Genomic DNA, 23,389 nt, shown 5'->3' on the forward strand with positions numbered 1-23,389 from the left:
TATGTGTAGACTGACTGTACAAACTAATTTTCACTAACACAGGCACAGTTGCTGCATAATAAATGATGAATACTTGAAAAAGACTTCATTAACCCAAAAAGACTGATGTTTATTGAGCCAAATATTATTCCACAATGCTTTAGCTATTTTATCATAATGGTTTTTATTGATGCGGGAAGGTGGCTAACTCGGAAACAATACATTTCAGTTTTAGCTAGTTGTTTTCACTGTACAATTATTGGCAGACTTTTCACGATTGTTACATCAGCATTTAATAAACATGTCAACTCTTAAATTACAAATTCTGACTGACTATTTGATAGAGCTAACTGCTCACTGGCAAATCAATAGAGCTAACTACTGACTAGCAAATCGATAGAGCTAACTACTGACTAACAAATCTGTAGAGCTAACTACTGACTAACAAATCAATCGAGCTAACTACTGACTAACAAATCAGTAGAGCTAACTAATGATTGACAAATTTATAGAGCTAACTTCTGACTAACAAATCAATAGAGCTAACTATGGACTAACAAATTTATAGAGCTAACTACTGACTAACAAATCTATAGAGCTAACTATCGACTAACAAATCTATAGAGCTAACTACTGACTAACAAATCAATCGAGCTAACTAGTGACTAACAAATCAATAGAGCTAACTACTGACTAACAAATCAGTAGAGCTAACTAATGACTGACAAATCTATAGAGCTAACTTCTGACTGACAAATCTATAGAGCTAACATCTGACTGACAAATCAATAGAGCTAACTAATGATTGACAAATCTATAGAGCTAACTTCTGACTGACAAATCAATAGAGCTAACTACTGACTAACAAATCAGTAGAGCTAACTACTGACTAACAAATCAATCGAGCTAACTAGTGACTAACAAATCAATAGAGCTAACTACTGACTAACAAATCAGTAGAGCTAACTAATGATTGACAAATCTGTAGAGCTAACTACTGACTAGCAAATCAATAGAGCTAACTACTGACTTACAAATCTATAGAGCTAACTACTGACTAACAAATCAATCGAGCTAACTAGTGACTAACAAATCAATAGAGCTAACTACTGACTAACAAATCAGTAGAGCTAACTAATGACTGACAAATCTATAGAACTAACTTCTGACTGACAAATCTATAGAGCTAACATCTGACTTACAAATCAATAGAGCTAACTAATGATTGGCAAATCTATAGAGCTAACTTCTGGCTGACAAATCAACAGAGCTAACTACTGACTAACAAATCAGTAGAGCTAATTAATGATTGACAAATCTATAGAGCTAACATCTGACTGACAAATCAATAGAGCTAACTAATGATTGACAAATCTATAGAGCTAACTTCTGATTGACAAATCTATAGAGCTAACTTCTGACTGACAAATCAATAGAGCTAACTAATGATTGACAAATCTATAGAGCTAACTTCTGACTGACAAATCAATAGAGCTAACTACTGACTAACAAATCAGTAGAGCTAACTAATGACTGACAAATCAATAGAGCTAACTACTGACTAACAAATCAGTAGAGCTAACTAATGACTGACAAATCAATAGAGCCAACTACTGACTAACAAACTACCCTAGCTAACAGATCACTTGCCATTAATTAGTGCTACGTCATGAATACTCTGATTTGCTACTGTTTTATTTTTTAGCTTACACGGGCAAAGCAAGGAAGGTCCTCAGTGAGTTTTAGTTTTATTGCTATTTATCTGTATTTCATCTTACTGTTCACATTGTTGAAAGGCAACAGTTGTCCTTCGAGCTGCCATCTCTAATCTCCAATTGTCTTGTTCTGTTTGGCAACTCGTTCCTATGGTTCTCATTCACTACATATATGTGTACAGTTGAATAGGGAAAAGGGTAGCTGTTGTTAGGCTCAGTCTGGATCACTGCAACTCAGCAATGAAAGTTGAGGCTGCCCCTCATCTACTGTATACTAACATCCCTATGATTAATAAGCAATATTGACTAGTTTACATGCTGACATATCATAATTGCCTCAATCATTACTTAGAAGTGCTATCAGATAACAGCTGAAGGTAACATCAACTGATTATAGAAAATTCCTACAGTTGAGAGGAAAACTGCAATTATTAAATACTTTACCTTCTGAGTCTGGTGTTACACTAGATATTCATGCATTCCTAGCTGTAATGGTTTACATGTCTGTGAAAAGTTGTATCATAAGTTGGCCTCATATGTGCTAGTTGCCCCTCATACATGCTAGTTGCCCCTCATACATGCTAGTTGCTCCTCATACATGCTAGTTGTGTCTCATACATGCTAGTTGCCCCTCATACATGCTAGTTGCCCCTCATACATGCTAGTTGCCCCTCATACATGCTAGTTGCTCCTCATACATGCTAGTTGCCCCTCATACATGCTAGTTGCCCCTCATACGTGCTAGTTGCCCCTCATACGTGCTAGTTGCCCCTCATACATGCTAGTTGCCCCTCATACATGCTAGTTGTGTCTCATACATGCTAGTTGTGTCTCATACATGCTAGTTGCCTCTCATACATGCTAGTTGCGCCTCATACATGTTAGTTGCCCCTCATACATGCTAGTTGCCCCTCATACATGCTAGTTGCCCCTCATACATGCTAGTTGCCCCTCATACATGCTAGTTGCTCCTCATACATGCTAGTTGCCCCTCATACATGCTAGTTGCCCCTCATATATGCTAGTTGCCCCTCATACATGTTAGTTGCCCCTCATACATGCTAGTTGCCCCTCATACATGCTAGTTGCCCCTCATACATGCTAGTTGCCCCTCATACATGCTAGTTGCCCCTCATACATGCTAGTTGCCCTTCATACATGCTAGTTGCTCCTCATACATGCTAGTTGGCCCTCATACATGCTAGTTGCCCCTCATACATGCTAGTTGCCCCTCATACATGCTAGTTGCCCCTCATACATGCTAGTTGGCCCTCATACATGCTAGTTGCCCCTCATACGTGCTAGTTGCCCCTCATACATGCTAGTTGCCCCTCATACATGCTAGTTGCTCCTCATACATGCTAGTTGGCCCTCATACATGCTAGTTGCCCCTCATACGTGCTAGTTGCCCCTCATACATGCTAGTTGCCCCTCATACATGCTAGTTGCCCCTCATACATGCTAGTTGCCCCTCATACATGCTAGTTGCCCCTCATACATGCTAGTTGCTCCTCATACATGCTAGTTGGCCCTCATACATGCTAGTTGCCCCTCATACGTGCTAGTTGCCCCTCATACATGCTAGTTGCCCCTCATACATGCTAGTTGCACCTCATACATGCTAGTTGCCCCTCATGAGTTGCATGAGTGCTGTTTTTTAGGCTTGTGTTGTTTGTATGTATAGCAAACAATGTACTGTGACTCAGCTATTATTTTTGCATCACTCATTAGTAAACAAGAGTGAATTGTCAGCATTTTGCCTGACATTTGATCCTATTGCTAGGAAGGACTACCTTAAGGTCGTTTGGCGAAGGAATGCCTGCGCTGTCGTTGAAGGATCTTTCCTGATTAAGCAGCGAAGTTCTTCTTTCACAGACTACGTACTGATTGTTCACAAAATGGGGCGCAACTATCCTGCGATTCGCATCATTTACGATGAATCCAACAGAACTTATTCTTGGTAAATCCTGATTACTTTGCACCCAAGCCTTTTGCTTGATTTATCCGCTGGTTGATGTTCAGTATCAATTATATTGCAGCAGATCACTTTGGGATGTTAATCAATAGAGGTTCAGCGTGTTGATGGTGTGATTTTCGTGAATACCGAGTGTTGTGAATCGATAAAGGGTCACACTACAACCTCTTACAGTGACTCGGAGACGATGAAACAGCTCTTTCAGTCGCAGTACCGAGAGCAGTCGTTCAACTCTGTCCGAGATCTCATCAAATATTATAGAAGTGGAGACTTCAAGCCTCTCAAACTCACTAGTCAGCTCTCTCCAGTCCCCAAAGGTACTTCATGCTGGCTCTAAGGCTAAAAGAATGTTAGACAAGGCACAATAGCAGAGATCAGTAGCAGACCAATAGCATGCCCTTGAACTTGCCTCTTGGTTTTAGGTGCTATGACGCCTTTTTTACTGCTCATGTTCTGCATATAACCTAATCTGCTGATCGCAGGTCACTGCAGTTAATGCGCCCTCTTGTATTGCCGTCAAACCGCTATACCCGATGCTTTCAGAGGATATACCACTCATGGTGTGCAGAGACCGACACCAGCCCAAAGCTGAGCTGAGTGCCTCAACCTCCCTTGACCTTCAGAATATTGAGTCGCCCACTTTGTTATCCCCCATGGATGTGCAGCTTGGAAAATCTGTTCACGGTGAGTACAGGCAGGTTTTTATGGGTGGGTTCATGGACAGGCTCGGGACATAGTCTTTGACAGATAGATCGAATTTCGGCTGCGGGCATAGGTGAGTAGTAATGAATAACTTATAGTAGCATTTGGCTGACACAGTAGTACGTGCCTATCAAAGTAGCATTTGGCTGACACAGTAGTACGTGCCTATCAAAGTAGCAGTTGCCTGTCAAAGTAGCAGTTGCCTGTCAAAGTAGCAGTTGCCTATCAAAGTAGCAGTTGCCTGTCAAAGTAGCAGTTGCCTGGCAAAGTAGCAGTTGCCTGTCACAGTAGCAGTTGCCTGTCAAAGTAGCAGTTGCCTGTCAAAGTAGCAGTTGCCTGTCAAAGTAGCAGTTGCCTGTCAAAGTAGCAGTTGCCTGTCAAAGTAGCAGTTGCCTGTCAAAGTAGCAGTTGCCTGGCAAAGTAGCAGTTGCTTGTCACAGTAGCAGTTGCCTGGCAAAGTAGCATTTGCTTGTCACAGTAGCAGTTGCCTGTCACAGTAGCGGTTGCCTGTCAAAGTAGCAGTTGCCTGTCAAAGTAGCAGTTACCTGTCACAGCAGTTGCTTGTCACAGTAGCAGTTGCCTGTCACAGTAGCTGTTGGCTGTCATGGAAGCAGGTGCTAAACACCTAAATCTTGCTGCTTGCAGTGTCTCTCATGTTTGATCTGATGGAGGGGACATACGGTAAAGAAAAGGTGCTCATCAAACAAGTTAAGAGCAATATACAGAACAGGGACAGGTTGACAGTGGTTAGTTCAGTTTGCTGGTTCATGTTTTACCAGCCATTCAGCCTCGTCTCACTTATCACTGCATTTAGTTTTTGACTCTGTTGCTGCACTGTTATCAGTGCTTACTTTTGCAGTATTTCCAAAGCGATGTAGAGAAGGTAATGAGATGGAACCATATAAACATTGTCAGAGTGTACGGCCTCTGTCTCTCGCCTTTCTACGTCATGTCACAGAGAATGTGGGAGGGGCGGCTGGACCATCTTCTAAAAAAAAAGGCTTCATCTTTCAAACTTCATCACTGCGTACAAGCGACAGGACAGCTGGCACAGGCTCTCATGTACCTGGTTGGTTGTTTCCTATCGCTAGTTTTGGTCTACATAATTTTATACACATTATACTAGTGTCTATATTCGCTATATGCTCCTGTTCTAGGAGGCTCACACATTCACACATGGGGCGATTAGGTGCAAGAGCATTCTCGTATCATCTTTTGATTCTCACGGAGACATTGAAATAAAACTGGCTGGTGATATGATGGCTGCTTACATGTCTTCTCTTCCTCTCACCGACAAGCTCAATATTGAAAGGTATCCACACTCATGTCATCCCGTGTATATCCAGATTCTAATTTTTTGTTTTAGCCTAACTCACTGTCTTAGTCTAGGTTTGATGATGTCGGTGATAGGAATGTTTGTATCACATTGCCTTGAGTGGATACACTCTTACTTTATATCATTCATGAAAATCGTCAATTGATTTCGTCGCAGGTGATGAGTGAGATGTGAACCCACGCCAAGTTGGGACAACTGCACATCATTACCTCGATCATTAGTGCCAGTATCTGAGCTCTTTATAATACAGAACAATTTACAAGTTGATTATGTGGGCTGTTTTGAAACTTCCTTTTGGATGGCTTATAAATTGGAGCTCATGAGTTTGGTGATCGGTGATGAGTAATGCTGTTGGCTGTAGGCTGCCCTGGATAGCACTCGAGCGCTGGACTGCTCTTACTAATGAAACAACAGAATCTGACGTCTATTCATTTGGTATGACCATATGGGAGATCTGCAGCAGAGGAGAAAGGCCTCTAGGAAACCTGAACCTAGATAAGGTGGGAGCCCAGTCTATACGACACTCTCATTTAACTTAATCTTAGCTTGGGTTTCAACAGCATGTTTGTTCTAAAAATAGATTGCGACTGAGCTAGTTCATTTACAAATGTATAATCCTATCACTTTGTATGGCTGCCTGTTTGCAGGTGAGGTCTTTCATAGAGTCATCCAGAGAGATAGCAGTGCCAAGCATAATAGAGGCGTACAATTCAGCGATGCACACATATAAGGATGTATTAAATGAAGAAAGGTACAACAAGCTGATGAGTGTTCTTTATAGGAGGATCATACTGCATAACATCAGCGTTGACCCTAGCAGTCGTATGAAACCTCAAGATATTGTGAGAGAGATGATATTGTTGAACTGCCAGTGTGAGTACCTGTCAGTGTGTGTCCGTACCTGAGAATATTATTAATATTACTGTATATATTACTGGTCAGTACCTGATAGTATTATTAGTACTACTGGATATATTATTGGTCAGTACCTGATAGTATTATTAGTACTACTGTATATATTATTGGTCAGTACCTGATAGTATTATTAGCACTACTGTATATATTATTGGTCAGTACCTGATAGTATTATTAGCACTACTGTATATATTATTGGTCAGTACCTGATAGTATTATTAGCACTACTGTATATATTATTGGTCAGTACCTGATAGTATTATTAGTACTGCTGTATAAATTATTGGTCAGTACCTGATAGTATTATTACTACTACTGTATATATTATTGGTCAGTGTCTGATAGTATTATTAGTACTACTGTATATATTATTGGTCAGTACCTGATAGTATTATTAGTACTGCTGTATATATTATTGGTCAGTCCCTGATAGTATTATTAGTACTACTGTATATATTACTGGTTAGTACCTGATAGTATTATTAGTACTACTGCATATATTTCTGTATATATTAGCCTTTTTACTAGGGCCATCAATAAATACTAGAAATTCCCCTGTCATACAGTCCACGACCAAAGTGATATTGGAAAAAAGAAAGGGTACTCATGGTTGAGAAATGCAATATTAGCAGTCAAATGGCACTGCAGTGCAATAGGATAACTGCAATGGTAGCTGTAATGTACTGGGTGTGGGTGTTATTATATACAACAAACAGCAATAATGAAAGGAAAAGCTTATATGTTTATATCTCTCCCCCTGCAATAGGAGAAATGCAATATTGGCCAATATTAGAAGTAAAATGCACTGATATTATTAGAATAACCAATATTATTAAAATAGTAATAATAGAAAACCAATGCACAATTTTGTTTACATTTCAAAACGTCATAGCTAACAATATCAAGAAGGTGTCATATTTATATAGATTTTTAAAAAATCTATTTAAAAAGTGTTTGGTCATGACGAACAGCAATAAGGAAAGGAAAGGATTATATGTTTATATCTCTCCCCTGCAATAGGAGAAATGGAATATTAGAAGTAAAATGTACTGATATTATTAGAATAACCAGTATTATTAATATAGTAATACAGTAATAATAGAAAACCAATGCACAATTTTGTTTACATTTCAAAACGTCATAGCTAACGATATCAAGAAGTTGTGATATTTATATAGATTTTTAGAAAATTTATTTAACAACACTATTTAGAAAAAATAATAACAGTAACATATTGCCCATCATTGATGTTGTTAGTGTGACTATAACACTTCAATAGTCATCCAAACTTATAATTAAATATTGTAATAATCTCATAAGAATCGTTAGAAAAAAATATCATCGTTATTTCCTATACTTTCACTGCTTTGGACATCAGTTAGAATACCAAAGTACTCAAAAGTTTCCAAATTGTCAGTTACTTTGAAATCGGCAAAAAAGAAACGATTTCAGTACTCCTACGTTAATTACAGAAACCTTCGGCAATTCACCAATGCCATAGGCTGGAAAATGTGCACGTTATTCTTTCGTGAAATGCGCACGACTTAATAGTTCTATTCTCTGTCGCTTGGTGTTTTAATTGCCGGTCTTAATTTTGATAAAAGTAAGGCTTAGCAAGTTTTAATAATGATTTTCGGCCAAATTAATCTGTCTATTTGTGTTTAATCCGTTCAGATGGGTAAGTTTTAAGAATATGTCGACACTTTTCAAAGACTTGGTAATATATTTAAATAGGTTTATATGTGTTTTGTATCGTTATTATACTTAAACGACTCCACAGAAAAATGTTTAAATTTGTTGATGAGATTTCGGTACAAGGGTTTGCCACGTTGATGATGAATAATTTTCATGAGTTGTGTGCACATGCATTTATCATAAAAACTCTCAAACATTCGCTCCGCTCGTTTGGTCGTGAGAAAATGTATTGTTTCATAAGAAGAGTTCTATTATAATTAAAAGGTGACAATTTTTTTATATTACTCAACATAGTTTCCATGCAAGGACTCACACTAACCATTGAGGTACCAGCTTTTGAATGTCTTCAGTATAGAAATATTTCGATAGACTTTGTAAAAAGTTGGTCACTGGCATCTTAACCTCATCATCGCTATTGAAGTAGTTCTTTTCAAAAATTTCTTAACAGGCCCAAACAGGTAGAAATTATATGGTGCAAGATCAGAACTATAGGGAGGATGTGGTAGCAGTTCTCAATGAAATTTGTTGATTGTTTGTATTGTCTTGGCTGCTGTATGGGACTTAGCATTGTCTTGGCTTCTATATGGGACCTAGAATTGTCTTGGCTGCTATATGGGACCTAGCATTGTCTTGGCTGCTGTATGGGGCCTAGCATTGTCTTGGCTGCTATATTGGACCTAGCATTGTCTTGGCTGCTGTATGGGACCTAGCATTGTTTTGGCTGCTATATGGGACCTAGCATTGTCTTGGCTGCTGTATGGGACCTAGTATTGTTTTGGCTGCTATATGGGACCTAGTATTGTCTTGGCTGCTGTATGGGGCCTAGCATTGTCTTGGCTGCTATATTGGACCTAGCATTGTCTTGGCTGCTGTATGGGACCTAGCATTGTTTTGGCTGCTATATGGGACCTAGCATTGTTTTGGCTGCTATATGGGACCTAGTATTGTTTTGGCTGCTGTATGGGACCTAGTATTGTCTTGGCTGCTGTATGGGACCTAGCATTGTCTTGGCTGCTGTATGGGACCTAGTATTGTTTTGGCTGCTGTATGGGACCTAGTATTGTCTTGGCTGCTGTATGGGACCTAGCATTGTCTTGGCTGCTGTATGGGGCCTAGCATTGTCTTGGCTGCTATATGGGACCTAGTATTGTCTTGGCTGCTATATGGGACCTAGTATTGTTTTGGCTGCTGTGTGGGACCTAGCATTGTATTGGCTGCTGTATGGGACCTATCATTGTTTTGGCTGCTGTATGGGACCTAGTATTGTCTTGGCTGCTGTCTGGGGGCTAGCATTGTCTTGGCTGCTATATGGGACCTAGCATTGTTTGTGCTGATTAATGGGGCCTAGCATTGTTTGTGCTGATTAATGGGGCCTAGCATTGTTTGGGCTGCTATATGGGGCCTAGCATTGTTTGGGCTGCTATATGGGGCCTAGCATTGTTTGGGCTGCTATATGGGGCCTAGCATTGTTTGGGCTGCTGTATGGGGCCTAGCATTGTCTTGGCTGCTGTATGGGACCTATCATTGTTTTGGCTGCTGTATGGGACTTATTATTGTCTTGGCTGCTTTCTGGGGCCTAGCATTGTCTTGGCTGCTATATGGGACCTAGCATTGTTTGTGCTGATATATGGGGCCTAGCATTGTTTGGGCTGCTATATGGGGCCTAGCATTGTTTGGGCTGCTATATGGGGCCTAGCATTGTTTGGGCTGCTGTATGGGGCCTAGCATTGTCTTGGCTGCTGTATGGAACGTAGTATTGTCTTGGCTGCTATATGAGGCGTAGTATTGTCTTGGTTGCTGTAAGGGGCCTAGAATTCTCTTGGCTGCTGTATGGGACCTAGCATTGTCTTGGCTGCTGTAAGGGGCCTAGCATTGTTTTGGCTGCTGTATTGGGCCTAGCATTGTCTTGGCTGCTGTATTGGGCCTAGCATTGTCTTGGCAGATAATTCCTGCTGACTGTAAACCTCAGCATTTAGTTTTTATATCTTTCTTAACTCACTTTAAAACTCGCTGAGAGTAAGTGCTACTGCTGACAGTGGTGACATTTTCAAGATAGAAAATATTGATAGGCCATGACTTTATGGGTAGACCGTTGTTACTTGAACATTTTATTTACGAGAGATTTACTATGTTTCCACTGCTTTGACTGACACGTTCATTCCGGCTCAAACTGCCAAATTTAGGTCTCTTCACAAGTGACAATCTTTCTAAAGAATTCATCACTTTCTCATGTTTATCGAGAAAGGTTCTGGTGACACAACTCAACCCTGTTCTGTCGGTTCTAATGGGTCAGCTGTCTGCGAACCCAGCGATAGCTAACTGTATTAGTAATTAGGTTCTCAGGAATAACTTTTTGCGCAATACCAACGGACACAAAATCTCTTTGCAACATCTTCCACTGTTAGCCTTTTCTCAAACTGAACAAGTTCATTAACTGCTGCAATTATGGTAGAGGTTCTCACATCAACAAGTCTACCCCAGTCTCTCTTTATTATCAGTACATGTCCTGTTTTCTCTGAACAATTTTGCCCAGTTGGAGACATTTTTCTAGATAAACTTATTTTTGCGTAAACATTTGCAATTCTCCTGTAAATCTCATTGAGTTTACACCTTTCAGCTGCCAAAAATTTGATTACTCATCTCTACAATTCTGAAGCGTGTGATTTAGTTGTCCGATTTTGAAAACCGTATAAAGGATCATCAGTAGAGATTATATAAACATAAACAATTAGACTTTTACATATAATAGAACTCTTTTTATATATAAATTCACTTTATTTATTGAATGACTTTCATACTTATACATGATGCATGTTATATTTAGTCAAAACTGAACATCAAGTACGATTTGGTAAAACAGATTCTCTCTAAGAACTATGCCAAATCAGTTTTAGCACATGTACTGTAGTGCCAAATCAGTTCTAGCGCATGCACTGTAGTGCGCAATCAGTTCTGGCACGTGTACTGTGGTGCCCAATCAGTTCTAGCACATGTACTGTAGTGCTCAATCAGTTGTAAAACATATACTGTAGTGCTCAATCAGTTCTAGCACATGTACTGTAGTCCTCAACCAGTTTTAGCACATGTACTGTAGTCCTCAATCAGTTCTAACACATGTACTGTAGTGCCCAATCAGTTCTAGCACATGTACTGTAGTGTTCAATCAGTTCTAGCGCATGTACTTTAGTGCCCAATTAGTTCTAGCACATGTACTGTAGTGCTCAATTAGTTCTAGCGCATGTACTGTAGTCCTCAATCAGTTCTAATACATGTACTGTGGTGCCCAATCAGTTCTAGCACAGGTACTGTATTGCCAAATAGATTTAAGTTCGCTATGCCATTTCACCATGTACTCTTGTCACAGAATTTCTTGTGAAATTTAAAATTAGGATCAAGGTTGGAACCAGTGTTGTGTTTTTGACTCCGATCATAGTTTTAGATTAGGGTCCATCAACGTTCGAAGTGGTCTTTTTGTAGTCACCCCTAATGCTTATGACCCAATCGGTAAGGCTATGGAGAATTCAATAAGCGCTGTCTCTATTTCGAGCACTCACAATGGCACTGAGCAAGACACTATCACCAATAACTCAGGAGACTCTTTGTCAGACCGACCTTTACCCAGCATCCCACTTCCGGCTCCTCCCACTCAGGCTCACATCATCTCAGCAGCCGACCTAATCGGCTTTGAAAACGGGTCTGCATTAAAACTAGGGCAGGTGGGCTTTTAGTATTTTTCTAGCAGAGCAGCGTTCATCTGGACAAACAGAAAAATCTAGTCAATCAAAACAGCAGTTTATGCTTTGTAAACGCATGTGAACTATCTGATGTTTATCAATCAAAACTATATAAGCTTCAGTTTTGGGTCCTGTGCTTTAGACGCTGTACCCGACCTCTGCTGTTACGTGTGTAAAGCACCTGCTACTGTGTGTCTGTTGTCTTGTGACCTAAGCGTCCTGGGAGTTATTTAAGTGGTTACACATTTTGAATGAAACAAAGTTGTGGTAGTAGTGGGGTCTTAGTTTTCTTTATCTCACCATGTTTTATAACATGATAGGGATTTTATGGAGAGGTTTATCTCTGCAAGCTGCGTCAGAGCAATGGTAGGCCATCCATAGAGTGTGCTGTCAAAAAGCTTATAAACAAGGAAAGAGATGATGAAGTGAATGAAGCTCAGCTAAAGGAGTTCGAGCGGGAGCTGAAACTCATGGTGCCTCTTGCCCATAAGAACATCGTTCGAATGTATGGGGAGTGTTTCTACCCTTTCAGAGGTATGTTTATGAAATATTGGGCCTGAGGCTTGGGGCTTGATTGATTAAAATAACTGTGATGACCTATTGCCCAATCCTAAACTATTTTAGCACGATTTATGGTAATGGAATAATGAAGATGTGAGGCAACAGTTGTAGAATGGAGATGTGATGCAAAAGTTGTAGAATGGAGATGTGATGCAACAGTTGTAGAATGGAGATGTGATAGAACAGTTGTAGAATGGAGATGTGATGCAACAGTTGTACAATGGAGATGTGATACAACAGTTGTAGAATGGAGATGTGATGCAACAGTTGTAGAATGGAGATGTGATACAACAGTTGTAGAATGGAGATGTGATACAACAGTTGTAGAATGGAGATGTGATACAACAGTTGTAGGATGGAGATGTGATGCAACAGTTGTAGAATGAAGATGTGATGCAACAGTTGTAGAATGGAGATGTGATGCAACAGCTGTAGAATGGAGATGTGATGCTACAGCTGTAGAATGGAGATGTGATGCAACAGTTGTAGAATGGAGATGTGATCCAACAATTGTAGAATGGAGATGTGATCCAACAGTTGTAGAATGGAGATGTGATCCAACAGTTGTATAATAGAGATGTGATGCAACAGTTGTAGAATGGAGATTTGATGCAACAGTTGTAGAATGGAGATGTGATGCAACAGTTGTAGAATGGAGATGTGATACAACAGTTGTAGAATGGAGATGTGATACAACAGTTGTAGGATGGAGATGTGATGCAACAGTTGTAGAATGAAGATGCGATGCAACGGTTGTAGAATGGAGATGTGATACAACAGTTGTAGAATGGAGATGTGATACAACAGTTGTAGGATGGAGATGTGATGCAACAGTTGTAGAATGAAGATGCGATGCAACGGTTGTAGAATGGAGATGTGATGCAACAGTTATAGAATGGAGATGTGATGCAACAGTTGTAGAATGGAGATGTGATGCAACAGTTGTACAATGGAGATGTGATACAACAGTTGTAGAATGGAGATGTGATGCAACAGTTGTACAATAGAGATGTGATACAACAGTTGTAGAATGGAGATGTGATGCAACAGTTGTGGAATGGAGATGTGATGCAACAGTTGTATAATGAAGATGTGATGCAACAGTTGTAGAATGGAGATGTGATGCAACAGTTGTAGAATGGAGATGTGATACAACAGTTGTAGAATGGAGATGTGATGCAACAGTTGTGGAATGGAGATGTGATGCAACAGTTGTATAATGGAGATGTGATGCAACAGTTGTAGAATGGAGATGTGATACAACAGTTGTAGGATGGATATGTGATGCAACAGTTGTAGAATGAAGATGTGATGCAACAGTTCTAGAATGGAGATTTGATGCAACAGTTGTAGAATGGAGATGTGATACAACAGTTGTAGAATGGAGATGTGATGCAACAGTTGTAGAATGAAGATGCGATGCAACGGTTGTAGAATGGAGATGTGATGCAACAGTTATAGAATGGAGATGTGATGCAACAGCTGTAGAATGGAGATGTGATGCTACAGTTGTAGAATGGAGATGTGATGCAACAGTTGTACAATGGAGATGTGATACAACAGTTGTAGAATGGAGATGTGATACAACAGTTGTAGGATGGATATGTGATGCAACAGTTGTAGAATGAAGATGTGATACAACAGTTGTAGGATGGATATGTGATGCAACAGTTGTAGAATGAAGATGTGATGCAACAGTTCTAGAATGGAGATGTGATGCAACAGTTGTAGAATGGAGATGTGATGCAACAGTTGTATAATGGAGATGTGATGCAACAGTTGTATAATGAAGATGTGATGCAACAGTTGTAGAATGGAGATGTGATGCAACAGTTGTAGAATGGAGATGTGATGCAACAGTTGTAGAATGGAGATGTGATGCAATAGTTGTAGAATGGAGATGTGATACAACAGTTGTAGAATGGAGATGTGATGCAATAGTTGTAGAATGGAGATGTGATGCAGCAGTTGTAGAATGGAGATGTGATGCAACAGTTGTAGAATGGAGATGTGATGCAACAGCTGTAGGATGTTTCATCCCTTCTTGTCAGGTTCATCGATACCGCATCCACTGTATGCTTTTTTGCCATGATTCTGATATTATGTCATAGCTCCGCTGAGCTTTACACTTTTACTTTATAACTGTGAGCTTTACCTTATCACTCTTTTTATTTTCAAGATGGCCAGGAGTCGCGTATGATTGTCATGGAATATGTACGATGTGGCAGTCTTTCTCAGTTTGTCAAGAATGATGGGAAACGAATTCCAAGTGAAGAACGTGAGCAGCTCTACAAGAGGTTTTGCTTGGACATAGCTGAGGTATAATCTGTAGCAGAGATACTGGTCTATACACTAACATAACAGAGGTGTAATCTGTAGCTGATATACTGGTCTATATACTAGCATAACAGAGGTGTAATCTGTCGCTGATATACTGGTCTATATACTAGCATAACAGATATAATCTATAGCTGATAGACTGGGCTATACACCAACATAATAGAGGTGTAATCTGTAGCTGATATACTGGTCTATCCACTAACATAACAGGTATAATCTATAGCTGATATACTGGTCTATACACCAACACAATAGAGGTGGAATCTATAGCTGATATACTGGTCTATACACTAACATAACAGGTATAATCTATAGCTGATAGACTGGTCTATACACCAACATACTAGAGGTGGAATTTGTAGCTGATATACTAATAGAGGTGTGATAGAGTTTGCTATACATGCAGGGAATGATCTTCTTGCATAATATCAGTGAGACGGTGAGCATTATTCACAGAGACCTTGCTGCCAGAAATGTTCTCATTACCAATGAGCCACATGTTGCTAAAATTACTGACTTTGGTCTCGCCAGAACACTCTCAGAGAAGGATTATTACCGGTGCAGCCGATCTTCTGTTCTGCCCTTTTTATGGTGAGTTTTCTGATTACGGTATATGCTATTTTATCAGCCACTCATTGGTTATTTCTATCCTTTAAGACTAGCCATTGCTTTGTTTGGCTCCTGGCTTTGATTGGTTGACTGCTCCTGTCTTGATTTACTTCTGTGTATTTGGGCGGCTACTCGTGATATAACCAATATATGCTATTCTAAACAGTATATTTGGGCAGCTACTAGTGATATAATAAGTATATGCTATTCTAAACAGTGTATTTTGGCAGCTACTAGTAATATAACCAATATATTCTGTTCTAAACAGTGTATTTTGGCAGCAACTAGTGATATAACCAATACACTGTATTCTAAACAGTGTATTTGGGCAGCTACTAGTGATATAACCAATACATTCTATTCTAAACAGTGTATTTGGGCAGCTACTAGTGATATAACCAATATATTCTATTCTAAACAGTGTATTTGGGCAGCTACTAGTGATATAACCAATATATGCTATTCTAAACAGTGTATTTGGGCAGCTACTAGTGATATAACCAATATATGCTATTCTAAACAGTGTATTTTGGCAGCTACTAGTGATATAACCAATATATTCTATTCTAAACAGTGTATTTGGGCAGCTACTAGTGATATAACCAATATATGCTATTCTAAACAGTGTATTTGGGCAGCTACTAGTGATATAACCAATATATGCTATTCTAAACAGTGTATTTTGGCAGCTACTAGTGATATAACCAATATATTCTATTCTAAACAGTGTATTTGGGCAGCTACTAGTGATATAACCAATATATGCTATTCTAAACAGTGTATTTGGGCAGCTACTAGTGATATAACCAATATATTCTATTCTAAACAGCGTATTTTGGCAGCTACTAGTGATATAACCAATATATGCTATTCTAAATAGTATATTTCGGCAGCTACTAGTGATATAACCAATATATTCTATTCTAAACAGTGTATTATCATCTTGTCTATGTTTCAAAGACAACTTTACAAATATTGATAAATTCATGCAATTAATAGTTGCAAATCATCATAAAACAGTCAGCATTGGCGCCAATCAAAGTTATCAAGATATAACGAATAGTGTTTTCATTTTGCTATGCTGCATTATAATAGCTCGGGAGAGTCTTTACCTTGGCTACTCATGCCGGGCATGAACAAGATAGCATTATGATAGCATAACTACAGATTAACTTTTTTATTTTATGTGTTGTTCCATGTATTTAACTAACGCAAAAAAATCGTGACATTTTATAAATCTGTCACTACGCTCGACTGCTATAAACTCAGGTTGGAACATTGCCTACTGTTAAAAATAATAGTGATGATTACATTGGTGGGTCATGCTTGCAGGTGTGCCCCTGAAAGCATGACTTCAGATGTCTTTACAAAAGCCTCAGATGTTTGGAGTTATGCTGTAGTTATATGGGAGATGTTCTCTGGTGGAAAGAGGCCTTATATCAAGTCCGTTAAGACCAAAGTCAGAGGTACCAGCTATTTATTATGAGCCAAGCATTGAGCTTTAAATTAGAAGTTACAGTTTAATAACTGCAATTTACTCACTCATTTGGCTTGCAGGTCAAATGCAATGTTCTACTATGTAAATGTGAAGAAATCCAGTTTTATTGGGCTTTTATTTCAACTTCATCTCAATGTCATCCTCTTCGTTTCTTGTCACCAGGACTTAATCTTGTTTTAATCTGTCCAGTGGATTCCATATTTCCTTCCACAACCAGAAGGGTTCCATATTTCCTTCCACAATCAGAAGGGTTTCATATTTCCTTCCACAATCAGAAGGGTTCCATGTTTCCTTCCACAATCAAAAGGGTTCCATATTTCCTTCCACAATCAGAAGGGTTCCATATTTCCTTTCACGACCAGAAGGGTTCCATATTTCCTTTCACAATCAGAAGGGTTCCATATTTCCTTCCACAACCAGAAGGGTTCCATATTTCCTTCCACAATCAGAAGGGTTCCATATTTCCTTCCACAATCAGAAGGGTTCCATGTTTCCTTCCACAATCAGAAGGGTTCCATATTTCCTTCCACAATCAGAAGGGTTCCATATTTCCTTCCACAACCAAAAGGATTCCATATTTCCTTCCACAACCAGAAGGGTTCCATATTTCCTTCCACAACCAGAAGGGTTCCATATTTCCTTCCACAATCAGAAGGGTTCCATATTTCCTTCCACAATCAGAAGGGTTCCATGTTTCCTTCCACAACCAAAAAGATTCCATATTTCCTTCCACAACCAGAAGGGTTCCATATTTCCTTCCACAATCAGAAGGGTTCCATGTTTTTTTCCACAACCAGAAGGGTTCCATATTTCCTTCCACAACCAGAAGGGTTCCATATTTCCTTCCACAATCAGAAGGGTTCCATATTTCCTTCCACAATCAGAAGGGTTCCATGTTTCCTTCCACAATCAGAAGGGTTCCATATTTCCTTCCACAATCAGAAGGGTTCCATATTTCCTTTCACGACCAGAAGGGTTCCATATTTCCTTTCACAATCAGAAGGGTTCCATATTTCCTTCCACAACCAGAAGGGTTCCATATTTCCTTCCACAATCAGAAGGGTTCCATATTTCCTTCCACAATCAGAAGGGTTCCATGTTTCCTTCCACAATCAGAAGGGTTCCATATTTCCTTCCACAATCAGAAGGGTTCCATATTTCCTTCCACAACCAGAAGGGTTCCATATTTCCTTCCACAATCAGAAGGGTTCCATATTTCCTTTCACGACCAGAAGGGTTCCATATTTCCTTTCACAATCAGAAGGGTTCCATATTTCCTTCCACAACCAGAAGGGTTCCATATTTCCTTCCACAATCAGAAGGGTTCCATATTTCCTTCCACAACCAGAAGGGTTCCATATTTCCTTTCACAATCAGAAGGGTTCCATATTTCCTTCCACAACCAGAAGGGTTCCATATTTCCTTCCACAATCAGAAGGGTTCCATATTTCCTTCCACAATCAGAAGGGTTCCATATTTCCTTCCACAATCAGAAGGGTTCCATGTTTCCTTCCACAATCAGAAGGGTTCCATATTTCCTTCCACAATCAGAAGGGTTCCATATTTCCTTCCACAACCAGAAGGGTTCCATATTTCCTTCCACAATCAGAAGGGTTCCATATTTCCTTTCACGACCAGAAGGGTTCCATATTTCCTTTCACAATCAGAAGGGTTCCATATTTCCTTCCACAACCAGAAGGGTTCCATATTTCCTTCCACAATCAGAAGGGTTCCATATTTCCTTCCACAACCAGAAGGGTTCCATATTTCCTTCCACAATCAGAAGGGTTCCATATTTCCTTCCACAACCAGAAGGATTCCATATTTCCTTCCACAACCAGAAGGGTTCCATATTTCCTTCCACAATCAGAAGGGTTCCATATTTCCTTCCACAATCAGAAGGGTTCCATATTTCCTTCCACAATCAGAAGGGTTCCATATTTCCTTCCACAATCAGAAGGGTTCCATATTTCCTTCCACAATCAGAAGGGTTCCATATTTCCTTCCACAACCAAAAGGATTCCATATTTCCTTCCACAACCAGAAGGGTTCCATATTTCCTTCCACAATCAGAAGGGTTCCATATTTCCTTCCACAACCAGAAGGATTCCATATTTCCTTTCACAATCAGAAGGGTTCCATATTTCCTTCCACAACCAGAAGGGTTCCATATTTCCTTCCACAATCAGAAGGGTTCCATATTTCCTTCCACAATCAGAAGGGTTCCATGTTTCCTTCCACAATCAGAAGGGTTCCATATTTCCTTCCACAATCAGAAGGGTTCCATATTTCCTTCCACAACCAAAAGGATTCCATATTTCCTTCCACAACCAGAAGGGTTCCATATTTCCTTCCACAACCAGAAGGGTTCCATATTTCCTTCCACAATCAGAAGGGTTCCATATTTCCTTCCACAATCAGAAGGGTTCCATGTTTCCTTCCACAACCAAAAAGATTCCATATTTCCTTTCACAATCAGAAGGGTTCCATATTTCCTTCCACAACCAGAAGGGTTCCATATTTCCTTCCACAATCAGAAGGGTTCCATATTTCCTTCCACAATCAGAAGGGTTCCATATTTCCTTCCACAATCAGAAGGGTTCCATGTTTCCTTCCACAATCAGAAGGGTTCCATATTTCCTTCCACAATCAGAAGGGTTCCATATTTCCTTCCACAACCAGAAGGGTTCCATATTTCCTTCCACAATCAGAAGGGTTCCATATTTCCTTTCACGACCAGAAGGGTTCCATATTTCCTTTCACAATCAGAAGGGTTCCATATTTCCTTCCACAACCAGAAGGGTTCCATATTTCCTTCCACAATCAGAAGGGTTCCATATTTCCTTCCACAACCAGAAGGGTTCCATATTTCCTTCCACAATCAGAAGGGTTCCATATTTCCTTCCACAACCAGAAGGATTCCATATTTCCTTCCACAACCAGAAGGGTTCCATATTTCCTTCCACAATCAGAAGGGTTCCATATTTCCTTCCACAATCAGAAGGGTTCCATATTTCCTTCCACAATCAGAAGGGTTCCATGTTTCCTTCCACAATCAGAAGGGTTCCATATTTCCTTCCACAATCAGAAGGGTTCCATATTTCCTTCCACAACCAGAAGGGTTCCATATTTCCTTCCACAATCAGAAGGGTTCCATATTTCCTTTCACGACCAGAAGGGTTCCATATTTCCTTTCACAATCAGAAGGGTTCCATATTTCCTTCCACAACCAGAAGGGTTCCATATTTCCTTCCACAATCAGAAGGGTTCCATATTTCCTTCCACAATCAGAAGGGTTCCATATTTCCTTCCACAATCAGAAGGGTTCCATATTTCCTTCCACAATCAGAAGGGTTCCATATTTCCTTCCACAATCAGAAGGGTTCCATATTTCCTTCCACAATCAGAAGGGTTCCATATTTCCTTCCACAACCAGAAGGGTTCCATATTTCCTTCCACAATCAGAAGGGTTTCATATTTCCTTCCACAATCAGAAGGGTTCCATGTTTCCTTCCACAATCAGAAGGGTTCCATATTTCCTTCCACAACCAGAAGGGTTTCATATTTCCTTCCACAATCAGAAGGGTTCCATATTTCCTTCCACAATCAGAAGGGTTCCATATTTCCTTTCACGACCAGAAGGGTTCCATATTTCCTTTCACAATCAGAAGGGTTCCATATTTTCTTCCACAACCAGAAGGGTTCCATATTTCCTTCCACAATCAGAAGGGTTCCATATTTCCTTCCACAATCAGAAGGGTTCCATATTTCCTTCCACAATCAGAAGGGTTCCATATTTCCTTCCACAATCAGAAGGGTTCCATATTTCCTTCCACAATCAGAAGGGTTCCATATTTCCTTCCACAATCAGAAGGGTTCCATATTTCCTTCCACAATCAGAAGGGTTCCATATTTCCTTCCACAACCAGAAGGGTTCCATATTTCCTTCCACAACCAGAAGGGTTCCATATTTCCTTCCACAACCAGAAGGGTTCCATATTTCCTTCCACAACCAGAAGGGTTCCATATTTCCTTCCACAACCAGAAGGGTTCCATATTTCCTTCCACAACCAGAAGGGTTCCATATTTCCTTCCACAATCAGAAGGATTCCATATTTCCTTCCACAACCAGAAGGGTTCCATATTTCCTTCCACAACCAGAAGGATTCCATATTTCCTTCCACAACCAGAAGGGTTCCATATTTCCTTCCACAACCAGAAGGGTTCCATGTTCTCCGCCAGTCAAAAGGACACGTGTTACCTTTATTGTGAACTATATTGTTAACTTTCACAAATATAGTTGACTTTGCTAAGGAAAAATTTACTAGCAGCCTGTCAATAATAACTTCAGACCCTGAATATGTCAATTCTGCTGTGAAGTCACTCACTTTCTTCAATGATTGCTCACAATAAATTCCTTATGGTTGCGACTACAATATCTTCTGCTATTTCACACTCATCTGGTGTTTCCAACAAAGTGTTCTATTTAGAAAGTATCACTAGTACAAACATGATTCTGACAGCAGCAGTAATAGCGGTGCTGACTTTATTATTAATAGTGTTCGAAATGTAAGGAGATAGGTCCTCGGCTGCAATAGATAGTGAAGCAGTCTATGTGTTGCTTGATTTGCTAGTGAGAAAGCATTTAGTGCTAATCAAGTGGGTTTATGTGAACCATAGATGATGATGGATGATGTGAACCTTCAAATTAAGGAGGAATTCATTAGAACTAACAGAGACTGTCTAAAGCTCGTAGGTTGTTCCTATCCCACATGAAATGAGGCATTTTAGTCATTCTACTAGTGCCTCACCTGGTTTGAGGCATCTCTGAAATTGTTATAATAATTATATCAGGTTATTGTATAGTACACAACAAGATGCTCTTTGTTTCAGTTGTCTTCTCCTTAAAAATATATTAAAATGTGCTTACGAGCACATCTTAAACTGGTATAATCTAGTTTGAATGATTTAGCGGGCTATCACAATAAATATGCCGGCCATCTATTACCCAGCATTGCAGCATCTCTTCTTGTTCTGAATGTCTGTATGGGGGCTTCTTTACAGAGGATGGCACGGTCGAAGTGGACCTGAAGCACCTGACTGATGTTCTTAGTTCTTCTGCTCCTAACTCCAGGCTTCCTAAACTACCTGAGCTCTCATCAGAGCTCTACAGTCTCATGATGAAGTGCTGGCAGACTAAACCGGCCGATAGGCCTACATTCGAGTCGATTAAAACTCAACTGCAGAACATCATCTAGTCAGCAAATTACTAGTTGCCATCTTGCCAGTTACTAGTTACCAGTTACTGCAGCAATTAGAATATACATGTAGATGGATTGCAAGACCTTGCTTACTTGTGCCATAGGATTTTTTAACCATTTGTGATATTTTTTTGCTTAAACAGTAAATTTAATTATTTTAAATTACTGCTTTGGTTTAGCAGCTAAGAAATAAAAATATGGGATGAATTTTAAATTTTACAAAATAGGGAACAAATATTTGTCTCATATTTTGTTAAATTAAAGAGTTCATAAGCAAAAGATGTATGACAGACCTCTCAAGTATTGCCATGCTTTCATCATATTTTATACTTTCAAAGCTTTGAATGTGTGCGTCTTGATTCAAATTTTATTCTTGGTTTGTTTACAACCTTTTTACATGCCATCTGCATTATTATTGCATATTACTGTTATTTAACTTTCATTTGTACTTTTTCATACGCTTGTCTCAAGATTTCAAGGGTGTATATGCATAACAAGGCTTGTATGCACGACTAATTAACATTCATTTTCCGCTGTCATGTACTCTTTTCTCATGGGATCATTGACTGTTTTTGTTTTATGTCGAAGAATTCCTATTAATTTGTAATAAAGAGAATTACATTCAGCTAAGATAAGAGTTAGTATCCAGTGGGACTTGCTCTCTCATATCCCGTCTTTTGTTATCTAGAGTTGCTCTGCTTTCTAATTGCCATCTCGAGATCAATAATTGTCTTGCCACTATATGGTGGCACCTGCCATTGCCTGCTAGAACCCGCCATCTCTTAACCTGCCATTACTTGCTAGAACTGGTCATCGCTTGCTAGAACTGGCATTACTTACTAGAGCTGGCCATTACTCGCTACAACCTGCCACTGCAAATTTCGTGGCAGTCATTCGGAATCATGTTGGTCAGCTCTCCTTCACATCAGCCTATGACGACTACGCACAACTATCTAGACAATATTTTACAAAACAAGATTGCCAGCCTCAACAACCAGGCTATTGAGTTTACCAAGAAGTTGGACAGTCGTATGTTTGAGGTAGGTATAACTTTGTATTAGCAAGATTA

At 39.6% G+C, this 23,389-nt stretch overlaps 1 protein-coding gene across 2 annotated transcripts in view; it reads left to right on the top strand.

Moving 5' to 3' along the window:
- LOC137399451 (tyrosine-protein kinase JAK2-like) overlaps positions 1 to 22,944 on the top strand; it is a 43,947-nt gene extending 21,003 nt beyond the window's left edge. The window contains exons 8-22 of one of the 2 annotated variants that reach the window (XM_068085584.1): positions 1,685 to 1,714; positions 3,478 to 3,654; positions 3,844 to 3,986; positions 4,213 to 4,353; positions 5,017 to 5,117; positions 5,231 to 5,440; positions 5,529 to 5,683; positions 6,069 to 6,207; positions 6,355 to 6,580; positions 11,795 to 12,033; positions 12,372 to 12,585; positions 14,792 to 14,931; positions 15,359 to 15,543; positions 16,894 to 17,033; positions 22,142 to 22,944. In XM_068085584.1, the coding sequence (XP_067941685.1) occupies positions 1,685 to 1,714; positions 3,478 to 3,654; positions 3,844 to 3,986; positions 4,213 to 4,353; positions 5,017 to 5,117; positions 5,231 to 5,440; positions 5,529 to 5,683; positions 6,069 to 6,207; positions 6,355 to 6,580; positions 11,795 to 12,033; positions 12,372 to 12,585; positions 14,792 to 14,931; positions 15,359 to 15,543; positions 16,894 to 17,033; positions 22,142 to 22,317 (2,416 nt within the window). In that variant the 3' untranslated portion in view covers positions 22,318 to 22,944. Of the gene's footprint in view, positions 1 to 1,684; positions 1,715 to 3,477; positions 3,655 to 3,843; positions 3,987 to 4,212; positions 4,354 to 5,016; positions 5,118 to 5,230; positions 5,441 to 5,528; positions 5,684 to 6,068; positions 6,208 to 6,354; positions 6,581 to 11,794; positions 12,034 to 12,371; positions 12,586 to 14,791; positions 14,932 to 15,358; positions 15,544 to 16,893; positions 17,034 to 22,123 lie in introns of both variants that reach the window. The other variant, XM_068085575.1, reaches the window with a different exon arrangement.
- The last annotated feature ends 445 nt before the right edge of the window (positions 22,945 to 23,389 follow it).

The sequence above is a fragment of the Watersipora subatra genome, chromosome 1 (genome assembly GCF_963576615.1).
Source record: "Watersipora subatra chromosome 1, tzWatSuba1.1, whole genome shotgun sequence".
In the NCBI taxonomy this organism is placed as follows: domain Eukaryota; kingdom Metazoa; phylum Bryozoa; class Gymnolaemata; order Cheilostomatida; family Watersiporidae; genus Watersipora; species Watersipora subatra.